This window comes from Dipodomys merriami, unplaced genomic scaffold (genome assembly GCF_024711535.1).
Source record: "Dipodomys merriami isolate MVZ:Mamm:240054 unplaced genomic scaffold, mDipMer1.0.p SCAF_20, whole genome shotgun sequence".
Classification (NCBI taxonomy): Eukaryota; Metazoa; Chordata; class Mammalia; order Rodentia; family Heteromyidae; genus Dipodomys; species Dipodomys merriami.
The window spans coordinates 20,441,559-20,455,389 of NW_027203382.1; the positions used below are offsets into that span (position 1 = coordinate 20,441,559).

Consider the following 13,831-nt stretch of genomic DNA (forward strand, 5'->3'; position numbering starts at 1 on the left):
ATGTTGTCATTTTATTTCTTTTTATTTTCAACTCTATCTTTATGTTTTTGTTGCTCTTCCTCTCCTCTTTGGCAGTTCTTTTCTTTATTGTTAGTTGGGTGCCATACTGCCTTAGTTTGTGTCATGGCAAGTTTTCATTTGTTTTGGGTTATGAAAGATTGCTTTTTTTGGTACTGTATTCTAAAGTTGACAGTTGTTTACTTTCAACACTTGAAATATGTCATTCCAAGACCTGCTTGCTTTTAAGGTTTCTGAGAGGTCTGGTCTTCTATTTTGGTGGGCTTACCCATTATAAGTGAATGGGTATTTCTCTGTTGAAGTTTTTCAGTATTTTTTACTTTTTTTTTTTTTGCTTAGTGTTTTAACTAACATTATGAGGAGGTTGTTTTCTGATCTGATCTGTTGGGCTTCTCTTTTTTGAAGTTTGGAAAGTTTTCTGCTAATGTTTTATTGAACATGTTTCCTATACCTTTAGCTATTACATCATCTTTTTCTATGCCTATGATTTGTACATTTTGTTTTTTACTTTTGAAACGTTTACAAATTTCTCTTTTTTCTTTGTCTTCTTCTGATTTCACTACTATATCTACTTTATCTTGAATCCCTAACATTCTTATTTTTTTATCTACTCTTCTAGGGAGGCTTTTAGCTGTATTCATAATTTTCACATTTTCTGTTTGATATTTTTCCAAATATTTCAATCTATTGGGTTCCCTTTTCATGTCTTGCATTCACTTCCTCATTTCTATTAGCTGTTTATCTGTATATTCCATGAACTTGTTTAGCTGTTTATCTGTATCCTTTGAGTTCATTTAGGTGTTTATTTACATTGATTTTGATTTCATTTAATTTTTATTTCTGCTGTCTTTGGATTTACTTAATTGCTTGCTTGTATTTTTTATGTCTTTATTTGTGTTCTCTTTCATATCATTGATAATTCTTATTAACATTTTAAGTTCAGTATTTGTACTTTCAACTCCCTTACTATAATCCAGATATTTTGCAGTGTGACTGTTAACTTTTTGTGGTATTTTCTGTTGTTCCTACATTGAGATTTGCATATTTGAGTTAATTTGTGGCTTGGGCTTTTAGTTGTCCCAACATCTTACTGTTGAATCATTTCCTATATTATGTTAGGACTGGGTACTAGCCAAGTAAATACTTCATTTCTTACCATTAGCCTGTGAGTGTAACTTAGCAATCACCAATTCTTTAGTTTAATTCCTAATTAGGTATTTATATAAAATATCTTTGACATCATTATCTGTGGGACTAATCAAGTTGTGTATAAAGGAGGCTGACATTCTTATATAGTATAGAAGGGGTTAGAAAAATAAAATTTTTAGGAGTTAAAAGTTAGGTAATGAAATGAAGCATTGTAAGGAAAGCAGTAAGAAAGGCATATTGATGGGAAGAGGAGGAGTGGAATGTGAGTGTTGCATATATATATATATATATATATATATATATATATATAGTGGTTAAGGAAAGAATCATTAGAGATTGAGACGAAACAGAAAAACTAAGAATATCAAAAGAAAGAAGTATAACAAACAACCAGTTGAATACTCTGTGATTAGTGAGAAATAGGAGAAATGAAAGGGAAAAATAAAGAGAAAACAATATATACAGATAAGAGAATGAACTTATTTGTGAGTCAGTTTTTCTTCCTTATTGGGACGAGTCTCCTGGGCTCTGTTAGCAAAATAGATGCTCTCCTTCCATCTATATTCTCATGGGATAGTTTGAGGCCAGGAAACCCCTGTGAAATAGCAGCAGATACCTGGAGTTGGATTATTCTGCCTTGTTACAAGTGTGTTAGGGAGCCTAGAGTGGAGCTCTCAGAGCATGTCAGAAGCATGGGTCAGAAAGCACTCTTTCACTTTTGTAGCCCATATCTTGCTCATCATTGGACAAATATTGGCTGTTCTAGCTGGTTTATGGTGAGCTTTTCCATTTTCACTTGATCCTTCTCTTTCATGTTTCATCTGGAGAGTGAACGGTAAATTGGTCTGGTCACTAAATGAGGAAGCTCTAAACAGAGCTTCCTTTTGATTAGGATAAGGAACTGGATCCCATACACTGAGATGAGGCTGCCTGTGTCCTTTGGTTAGGGATAAGGGCTGTGCTGTAGCTGTAGCATCCTTTGAATTGAGAAAAAAATTTCTTTTTGAAATTCCTTTTATTTATTTATTTGTCCATGCTTGGTCCAAATCATGTGTAATAAATTGACATATAAGGTAGGTTTAACTATATTTCACAAACAACTCAGAATATCTCTGAGTTTTGAAGATGAGTGTGTTTCTCAGAACCGTTCTTCACTATTTAGATTCAAAATTTTGAATGGTACTGTAAAAATATATTCTTATTACCTAAACAATTCAGAGTGTTTAAGTTAATTGTATAGACTTTCCATAATGTAGATGAATAAATTAAAGCAACTTGGTTTTACATAAACATACTTTAAAGCAAGGCATAGTGAAAGAAGTACAAGGATACCATTTGTATGGGAACCCATGATCATAAAACAGAAGAATGTATTTGTGTTGATACATACTGATTAGTGTAATATATAGTACAAGTTTTAAAAGAATGTACTTTTTTGGCTAGTTGTTTCCTGGAATAGTATGTTAATGAGGTAAAGGGATTTTTATCCTTGTAAGATTTTTACATGTTCTTCAAAATAAAAGTACAAAGACATATCATTTTGATAGTTACTTAAACATAATAAAAATATATTTTCTTAAATTATCTGAATTTAGAGGTAGAAGCATGAAGGTTTGTGTTTGTGAGAGGCCATTTCCGAGAACACTGTAGACTTATTAATAATTGTAATAGCTTTCTATTTCCTTCTTCACATTTTAAGTTTCCATGAAACATAGCTGGTCTTTGCTGGTATATACCTTTAGGCATCTATAATCTAGATGTCACTCATTGCTATAGTCTGCCTCAACATTCCTCCCCTTTCTACCTGAAGGACTTGGAGCTCTATATTTTTAAGAAGGCTTTCTTAAGTCTTTCTCTCTCTAAGCGGGTAGTATATCCTGCAAGTGACTATAAAAAGACCTTTACATAATATGGTAGGAAATTTATACTTTATCTTCTTCATTAAAGGAGTCCTTGGAAATTTAAACAATTTACATTTACATTTAAAACAATTACATCATTAGATCTGTTACCTTGTGTCTGTGTGACATTATTTCTTAATTATGAACAATAAAAAGTTCAAATGTACTATTTTAGAGTTCTGCGCCCCACTTAGCTTTCTCAAGTCTTAATTTTATCTATAGCATGTGGAAAGTTTAAGGTTATCAATAAATAAATTTCTTAGCCAGTTTAGTTTTACTTAAATCCTCCCTCTAGGTTTTTAGCTCACAGTTTACTGTTACACAAGGAGCTTAAAATTGGGAGACCTACTTATTTGAGTATATTGAGTATTGAACAGTTTCTTCACTTTTGGAGGCAAAGGCAGGGGGCTTTTCTTCCTCCAGATTTTTCATCTCTGGCTATAATTTCCTACTGTCAGAACTTAACCAGACTCAACTGACGAAGTATAGGAAATGTAATTTCCAAAATACCAACCCCAAATGGAGAAAGGATTATAGGAATGTGTATGGTAGCATTGAGAGATAATAGGTAAATTTTTAGTACCAGTATACCTTGCCAGAAGCGAATAAGGTTGAAAAGTTAAGTACTCATCGTGTTATTATTTTTCTTTGTGTATACAAATGATTATACCCATTGTTTTGTGCTTTGTTGTTCATTTCTCTTTTATTGGTTTGGAAATTATACTGATTTATGAAATGTCATGATTTTCTTTTTATGATTGTAGAGTATTTCATTCTATTAAATGTGCCATATTTTACCAAGCCCCCTACTGGTAAACACCTAGATTGCTTTCTGTCTTGTAAAAGTAAAGAATGTGTTAATAAAATGGTCACGTGTGTGTGTGTGTGTGTGTGTGTATGTTTGTATTTGTGTGTGTGTGTCTTTGTGGATGTGTACCTTAAGCTTCTCTCATCTGCCAATATTTATAGGATACATTCCTAAAAGAAATACTTTACTGGATTGTACATCATTTATAATAATGCCATACATTAGCATGCTTTATCTCTGATTTATTTTGGTTCATGATTGAATGTTTAGTTGTGAGTTTATGGAGAAATGATGAATGGGTTGGATCACGTGATAGATACAGCACAATCATAGACAAGGCCCTCATGCAGAATATGGCACAAGACTAGGCCTTGAGATTTACATGAAAGTAATAGGCAAAGAGTATGTATCTAGTCAAGTGATGGAAAGACGAGTGGTGGATATTTAAACAAGAATAAACCTTTGGGCTGGGAAAAAACATGGGGACTGGGATATTGGTTAAAGGAAAACAGAATAAAGGGAGCAAACTTGTTGACATAGATTCCATTCAAAACCTAAACAAGCTTGAAGTACATAAAACTTTGTATAACAGAAAGTACTTATACCATTATTTAGAAACAAAACATTTGTTTCAAAAGTAACAGCCTACATTTAGGAGTATTTTCTAGCCATTTCTCAATTAGTAATTCATGTTAGTTTAAAAAATACATAATTGTTATAATTTTTAAATGAAACTTGTCCATTACCCTTTCCCAGAAAATAGTTGTAAATTTGGTGTGATTTCTTTAATATAAATACAACCAAATGTACACAGACATTTGTAGAATTTTTTTGCAAACAGTATTTTATACTGTACATATTGTTCTATAACCTTGCAACTTGAAAAATCAGTAAAAATGGTCCTTTCCTTGTCTCATACTTTTTAATGCTTTGTAGCATAAAGGTATCAAAACTTATTTTTTCTGTTTCTTCCATATCTTCCCTGATGCTTATTTCTTTTTTTTTAATTGTGAAAATACCATACAGAGGGGTATATGTACTATTGATAAATGTTTCTCAGGTTGTTTCTAATTCCTATTTTTCTAATACTGTCTCAATGAATATGACTTAGTTTTATCATATGTCAGAGTTCTCTTTTGCCTTGTGTTAAGCACTGATTTATGCTTTTTGGTAAATGAGCAAGATTTGGAATAGTGGTTTATTCCAAGCTAGTGATACCATTCACAATGGAAACGTGTGTATGTGGAGAACCAGCTTTTCTTTGGAGCTAAGTGTTGTTCATTCAGAAACTATAAAAGGATAGCTTCTGAGTTTAATATGATAGACCAAAGTTCTAGCTACTTCTGGCACAGACTTGTACTTTGAAATGATAAAGATGCACTCTACTCACTATGTAGTTAAAAAATGTGATGAGGCTGAAAGCATTGATGTCTGTGAAATACTCTTAGTTCCTCTAAGGAATAATAAGATATAATACTTTAAAAAATACACAGGGACTACCTTCAGGCTTCCTCTGATAAAAGACCATACCAAATATAAGCTATACAGATAGTTTCTTAGGGTATTTCATCTCCTGAAATAGCTGATGATTGGTTGTAGAAATGCATTGAAAGAGACGGCTTAGTGACTGATGTGGTGCACTGGGGCTCATTAGACTCTAAGTCTGATCCTGCCTGTAACACACCCTGGCATTATAGCCTAGTTATGCTGCTTTAACTCCTCTACAAGTATTCTCATATTCTTCTTTTAATTAAGAATAGTACTTATTTAGAAATATTGGCTTTATTTCATGGACATATTAGGTAAGCCAAGATAAGCTGAGATGAAATATAAGAACATTACTTTGAAAAATTTGCTGTGATAATTTCCCTGTGATAATAATTTCCCTGTGATAATAATCTGAATATTAATGTATCTGGGGTTCATGTCTGAGATCCAAATTTTCAAGAAGACATCAGACAGTAGAAAGATAGTAAAGCAAACATTGGGAGACTAATGAGACAAAGGTTTTTAACTAAATTATAACTGTAGCAGGGCATCAGAGTTTTATTTCTCATAAGTATCATTAAATACTTTTCCTCATTTTTTGTGAATCAAGATGATGTATTATTGATCAACTGAATTCATTAGAGTAAAGGTGATTTAGATGTTTGTTACCCTTTGTGGGACAAGTTATTTATGTTACTACTTTGGAGTATTCAAATTAGGATCTAGCTACAGTTCTAAAATGTGTTATGGTTTTTCTCCTCATATTTAGTTTCTGCCTCCAGTAGTACAGGGCTTTGAACTCAGGACACTGTGCTTCTAAGTACTAGATAACTAACTACTCAGATTTCCAATATCTAAATTTATTATATTTAACGTCAACTTTGGATTTCCAGTGTCTAAATGCATCCTGATCAATGTCATTCCTTTTATCAGTCTCACTCATCCCTCCTGTATCCACCTCTTTCCTCACTCTTCTTAATTTTGTAGGATATACATTGAAATCTTGACTACCTTCTCCCTCTCTTCTCCTCTTCATTAGTCTACTCCTTTTCCCCTTGACCCCAACCACATACTGTTCTAGTTCTGGATTCCTGATATTTATTTTGTTGAACTTTGACTTTGTCTTTCTAAGGAATTAGTTGTTTGAGTTCTTCCTTGAATCTACCATATTTCAGTTATTACGTTTGTTTATGCTTACATACCACCAAACATTCACTTATAAGTTTATAAGCTACGGGCTGGGAAGGTGGCTCAGTGGTAGAGTGCTTGCCTTGCATGCATGAGGCCCTGGGTTCCATTCCTCAGCACCACATAAGCAGAAAAGGCCGGAAGTGGGGCTGAGGCTCAAGTGGTAGAGTTCTAGTCTACAGTTGAAGAGCTGAGGGACAGCGCCCAGGCCCAGAGCTCAGGCCCTCAACCGACCAAAAAAAAAAAAAGTTTATAAGCTAAATCTACCCCCATATAAAAAGAAAAACATGCATCCTTTGTGTCCCTGTGCCTAACTTACTTCAGTTAATGTATTTTTTTCAAGTCTTTCCACTTCTTTACAAATAGTGGAATTTTATTCTTTCTAATTCATGATTAAAATTTCATTGTGTATATATACTATATTTTTTTGATCCATTCGTTCATTGAGGGGCATCTGAGCTGATTCCATACCTTGGTTATGGTGAATAATGCTGCAATAAACATGGTTGTACTGGTGGCTTTACTGGTTTGTAATCTTTTGGATAAAGGTCCTGAAGTGGAATTGCTGGATCATAGGGTAGTTCTATATTTAGTTTTTTGAGGAACCCCCATACTGCTCTCCAGCAAGTTTTGAACAAGTTTAGATTCCCATCAACACTGTATTAAGATTCACTTTTGTTTGCATCTTGCCCAACATCTGCTATCATTGATTAGTGGCCATTCTGACTGGGGTGAGATGGAATCTCAGTGCTGTTTTGATTTGCATTTCCTTTATGGTCAGAGATGTGTTAAGCATTCCTTCATGCGTCATTTTTACTTTTTAAGTTCTCTGTTTAATATTCTAGATATTAGGCCACTGCTTGATGTATGGTGAACAAAACTCTTCTCCCATTCTGTAGGCTGTCTTTTTAGTTTGTTGGCTATGTCCTTTGCTGTGTAGAAACTTTTTAGTTTGATGTAGTCCCATTCAATAAGTCTTTCTTTGATTTGCTGTGCTTTTGGATCTTTACTTGGAAAGGTTTTCCCTGTGCCAAGGAGTCCTACTGTTTCTTCCACTCCTTCCTGTAATAGTTTTGTGATTTCAGATCTTACAATGTTATTTGTGATCACAAATTTCTAAATAATTTTAAATAAATGAAAGCTTAATTCTGTTTAAATGATTATTGTTTACTCTTCTAATTTCTACTAGAAGCATAGGCAGTTCTTCCTTAGTTCTAATCTTGGTTTCTCTTTTTTTCCTAATTGTGTGAATGAATCTACCGAGGTATTTTATACTATTCTTGTTAGTAAGTTAAATTTTGTTTGCTATATACATAAATATTTGAATATTTTAATATTGAATATCACTGGAATGTTATGTCAGTGGTGTTAGAATAAGTTCTTATATGTATGTTTTTCTGGATAATGGAAAAAATATTCATAGCAATTGTCATTTACCAGGCATTTGCTATATGTCAATCAGTCTTCCTACTGGTTGTCACATTTACCAGTTTAACTCCTCATGACAACCATTTGAAAAAGATAACTATTACTAGCCCATTTTGCAGATGAGGGAAACAAGGCACTGAAAACTTACATTTCCCAGTTCATATAGCAACGTTTATGTACACATCTCATTCTGCTTGAAAGGAATACATCTTAAATATTCTTACTGCATGAGAGCCTGTGGAGTCATGTAATCACAGTCGATACATTCTTTTTAAACACATGTTAAGTATTTCAATGGAGAAAATGTAACATAGGGGCATAAATGAACAAATGTTTAAAAACCAAAAAGGTAACATAGAAATTATAAAGCTGTTTAAAACCATAAACAGCCATAAACAGTTACCAGGGCTGGCCACCAAAATAAAGAGGTATGGTTATTTAAAAAAATTAAAAGTGAAAGGTCAAGTAGCTGAGCCTTAGATTTCTAGGGAGAGAAAGAGCTGTCTGGTTGTTGGTACCTCAAGAGGTCAGAGTAGCCTTGTGGAACGGAGCATGAGACCTCTAAGGAGAGGTTTTGTTGGTGCTTCTAAAAGAGGACGCAGGGACTGGTTCTGGTTCTGGTTGTGTTGGAAACAGCTAAAGTGAAAATAGCTTAAATCATCGCTGGAATTAACTGCTGCTGTAGTTGCATCCACAGTAGGGATGCCTACTCCTTGTCCCCTGTTCTTATTTCCAGTCTCTTTCAAGAGGTTGTTGGTTTATGGGACCTAATGGGGATTAATTTAATGAAGGACTGAGGGTAGTGTACAAATAGATTCTCAGTGTCAGCATCTCAAAGAGCATAGAATCAGAGCTAGTACAGAATCTTAATAACTGGCACTGTAAGAAGCAATTCACAGAAAAATAATGGTTCCATCTTCTCTTATATACTAATGCTGCCTACAAATTGCTATGTGAAATGAGTACTTGGAGAATTGGAGTAAAGGATAATATGAAAATTATGAACTTAAAATTATTATGGTATTTTAAATAAAGCATTGCTTTCTAATTTGTGTGTGTGTGTGTGAGAGAGAGAAACAGAGAGAGAGAGAGAGAGAGAGAGAGAGAGAGAGAGAGAGAGAGAGAGAGAGAGAGAGAAGGGGAGAGAAGGGGAGAGAGTATTATTGGGAAAGTATTTAATACCTTTTTTATTCATTTTAGATAAGATGGGAAAAAAACATCACATTGGGGGAACCACCGGGATTCTTACATTCTTGGTGGTGGTAAGTATTCCATGTTTTATTTACATTGACAGTGTATTATGGTAGGCTTGTAGTATACTTGTTTCTCTTTTCATTTTTCAAAATTGTTACCTGCAAGATAGCTTTGAGAAACAAAAACTCAGGTTATATTAACTTAAAGATATTTCCATTGAGTCAAGATGAAATTTAAGATAGTGTATAGAATCTCCAACTAAAGTATGTTTTTTGCATTAGTTTGTTAAGGCTGGTTTAAGAAAATACCATAGAATGATTAGTTTAAGCTTAATGGAAACTTATCTTCTCACAGTCCTATAGGTGACAAGTTCAAGACCAAATGCCAGAATGGCTGATTTTTTTTAAATTTAATTTTATTGTCAAGGTATGTACAGAGGGGCTAAGTTACAAAGGTAATGAGTACATTTCTTGTTCCCCTGCCCTGCCTCCCCTCCCCCCCCCGCCCCCAGGTTGTAAAGTTCATTTCCAACATATTCTCTTGCGAGTATTACTGTTGCTTTTGGTTCACCTTTTGTTATTTGTTTCACCAGAATGGCTGATTTCTGATGAGGGCTCTCTTGTTGGCTTTGAGACAGCTAACTTTTTGCTGTATTCTTACATAAATTATACTCAGAAGTGACTGAATATAATATGTAGGAAAGAAAGCAAGGTCTCTATTATTATTATTACTATTAATTTTATTTCCTTCTCCTCATAATGCTAGGCTACTATATAGATCTATTCATAAGCTTTGGTATGCAAGCTCTCCAGTTTCTTTGATGAGACTGAGATTGGGAAATAATGATTTGATTTGACATCTGGTATAATAGGCCAGTTTTACCCCAAATAACAGTTACTTATCAAACAAACAAAAAGATCTGAGAACAAGAGAAGAGTAAGTTACAAATAAAATACAAAAATGAGTTTATCTCTACTTTTTCAAAATGGAAAAGCATATTTTTGATAAAGAGTTCTCTGATACAGTGGTTGGAAGGTAATTGAGTAATTGAAACACATTTTTAGCAGGTTTTAAAAAATTTTTTAAATTTTATTATTTTTTCGGTCATGGGGCCTGAATTCTGGGCCTGGGCACTGTCCCTCAGCTCTTCAGTTCAAGGCGAGTGCTCTACCACTTGAGCCACAGCACCATTTCTGGCTTTTTCTGCTTATGTGGTGCTGAGGAAACCTAGGGCCTCATGCATGCAAGGAAGCACTCTACCACTGAGCTACCTTGAAAAAGTACCTTTCATACCTTTGTATTTCTTTGTGTTTTTATCATGTTGTGGGTGGTACATATTTAAATTTTTTTCTCATGAGTCTTTGCATAAATTTCTTTTTGTAAATCTGTAAAATCTATTTATTACATTCTATCAACAAATATTTATTGAATGCCTTTCATGTGCCAGATACTATGGAGTCCATGAACAAAACAATTATAAATTCCTACATTTTTAATTTTATTTTTATTTTTATTTTATTGCTAGTGACAGTCTACTGGGAAAAGCAAAAAGCTCAAGATAGAGTGAGAAATAAGTACTGCATGGAGGACATGCAGAGTACTATGTAGACACATACCAAATACATTTCACCCTAGAGCAGCTGTTATCTAACTAAATTAAGTATGTATGAGCTAACCAGAGAGACATGGGGAGATAGAGAAGGGAGTGTTCTGAAGAGAGTGTATTACTTGTAAAGACCAGAGATGAGGGACAAAGAGAGTATAATATGTAGGAGGAGTAGAAAGAGTAAGTCTGGATTAGCAGACTGAGTTTGCATTGAGTTATAAAGATGATACCATACAAGTAGGTTTTAAAGTAGGTGACTAATCTCATCCTAACAATATTAGTCTAGTTCTGTTGAGTAGATGGTGAAAGAACAGGAATAAGTTCAAAAGCTGGGCAGTACTTGGGAAGCTATTGCAATGAGTAAAGAGAGATTGCTTGAACCTAGTGTATCAGGTGGGAGGGAACGAAGAATGTGGGAAGATATAAGTCTTGAAGTATCATTAGCAGAATTTGGTGAAGAGTGAAGCTTCTTAAGCATGCTGAAATGGAAATACATGCTACCCAAGTCAGGTTCTTGAACAAGCAGCTGGTTATATGGTTTTGATGTTCAATAGAGAGGAGGATGAGTGAATGTTATTGTCTGTTTGTGAAGAGACAAATGAGTATTATGCAAAGCCCTTGTATCATTAACATTTAAAGATGTGAGGACTCTACAAAGAAGATAAGAAAGCATAGCTAAAGATGGGAAAGTAAAGCCTCAGAGAAAGCAAAGGGGAAAGTTTTGAGCAGAAAGAGGATTTTCCAGTGCCAAATATGGTGGAAAGGTAAAGTAACAGGATGAACATGCCCTTTCAGAATATAGTAAAAAGACTTATATGCAAGGTGAGAAATGAGCCAGGAAGTGAGACTTGTAGATCTAGAAGTGACTGAGAATTTGGGAAGTAGGAAATAGTGAATATGGTAAGTTCGCTCAAAAGTTTAACTGTGATGAGGAGTAAAAGTATCAACCAGAGACATATCGTAGATTTGAAAGAGAAGTTTTTCATTTTAGGTGGGAAATAAATTACTGTGTTTAATTTTTGCAAGGAGGAGGCAGTAGAGAGAGAGGCTTAAGATACAGGAGAGAAGGGATAACTAGTGATGTAAGCCACCAGGGAGATGAGGGAGAAAGATCATCTAAAGAACAAGTTAGGAATTGTAAGGAAGAAGAGAGTAAGAGAAGATATAGGGATACTTGTAGGTTTGATGGCAAGAAATTCAGTTCTTATTCAGAGATTTTTTTTCAAAGTAGGATAGAACTATCTCTGATAAGAGAACTGATGGAGGTGGTGTTAACTAACTTTCAGGAGTAAAAAATTGTTTAAAAAATATCTGAAATATTTACACATAGACCCTGAGAGAGAACTAAGTATGAACACACCAAAAGTTGCTAGTGTTTAATGCCTATCAATACATTGTGTATATCAATTCATTGTGGCACCACTATGCCCAGATGTGTGTTTTCAGTAGCAGTAATTGGTAGAAGAGGTATTTGCAAGTCTTGTTTTCTTTTGTTTTGTGTTTCTTTAGTAGAAGAATTTCCTACTTAGTGCCTTATGCACTCAGTTCTCAGCATCTTTCTTAAAAGGAGAAAACAAATCTCTCCCAAAGTGCCTTATGTATGGTTTCCCTGTACATAATTCAATACCACCTTTTTAATCTCTCCTGAAAGCATGCCTTTCTAGAAGTCCTATGATGAATGAAACCACACTTGGTCAGTTGTGGTTGCGGGTTTCCTCTGTTTGTCTCGTATACATATATGGCAGGAACAGGTGCAGTCTTTGGGTATTGTTCCTGTATTTGGAGCAACGGTTTGTTATAATTATGAACCATCATTCTGCTGTTTGCCTGAGGTTTAAGACTGATCGCTTGTATAATGTTACCAAGTAAAAATACCATTATATATCATACACATTTATAATATCTAGATTTAGAATGTAAATCCTTAACTACTTTCTGAATGTCATTGAGTCTCTTCTTATGTTAAAATCTTTACAATGATGTCCACCACGTGACATAAGAAATCATTTAAAACATCTGTTCACGTGGGATCAATGGGTTAACAGTAAAGATTTACAGATTTTTTTCATTATAGCACTAATTTTAGATTGTGTACCTGTTTCTCTTTAACTACATTTCTCATGAACTTAACCTATTTCTGTATTATCATGGTTGAGAACAAGTTACTGCCTGCTTTGGTCTTTGGCTTCTTCTAGAGTTTCAACTTTTTGCTTTGTTTTAAGCTGGTTTGTTATAGATTTTAAGTCTGCCACTGGTTTTTGTTTTTTTTTATTTTTCTACTCACACTTCGATTCAAAGGATCCCTTTTTCATGATATTGATCTTGTAAAGTTTGGCACTAGCCAGTAAATTTTAAATAATTGGCGCATTAATAATTTCCTGCCATATCTAGTTTAAATTCAGCATACACAGAATATAGAGGAGTATCATTTTTAATGTTTTTAGTTATTTCACCTAAAACTATTAATGTACTCTTTGAGGTACCCACTTCCTCTATATAAATCAATTGCTCTTAACAGTTTTGAAGTCATGAAGTCTCTGAGAATTGAAAGTTACATATTCCTCTTCCAGAGGAATACCCTGAGTCTAAGCTTTTCTGCTCATTGTATACAGTGAGGCCACTACCATGGGCTTTAAATCCAACAAATATGTGACCTTTTTAATCCTTAACTTTTTTGATCTGGGCTTTATAATCTGTGTTTTATGTTAAGAATTCAGGACTATAATTAAAATTGCCTTCTTACAATGACCACGAGAGCTGTGGCTGCTACCGAGGTCAAATGATTGGCATAGCAAATATTGTCAACAATATTTTCTTGCTCATATGGTAAAAGTAGGTTTGTTGATGGTCCAGTTATGACTTTATGACCTCTGACTTTTATTTTTATAGTATATTTGAAAATGGATTTCTCCTGTCGTATAAACCTCTTTTACAAATATTTACAAAGTGTAAAAAGCTATGTTACCATAAAGGAAATCAATAATAGGAGAGATAAACCAGTAAACAGAAGTAGGGATTACAGGAATTGAGAAGTTCAGTCATCATCAGCAT

General features: G+C 34.0%; 1 protein-coding gene across 6 annotated transcripts in view; it reads left to right on the forward strand.

Moving 5' to 3' along the window:
- Ssbp2 (single stranded DNA binding protein 2) overlaps positions 1–13,831 on the forward strand; it is a 241,525-nt gene that overhangs the window by 78,290 nt on the left and 149,404 nt on the right. For all 6 annotated transcript variants that reach the window (XM_070031156.1, XM_070031150.1, XM_070031151.1 and 3 more), the window contains exon 3: positions 9,181–9,242. In XM_070031156.1, the coding sequence (XP_069887257.1) occupies positions 9,181–9,242 (62 nt within the window). The remainder of the gene's footprint in view (positions 1–9,180; positions 9,243–13,831) is intronic.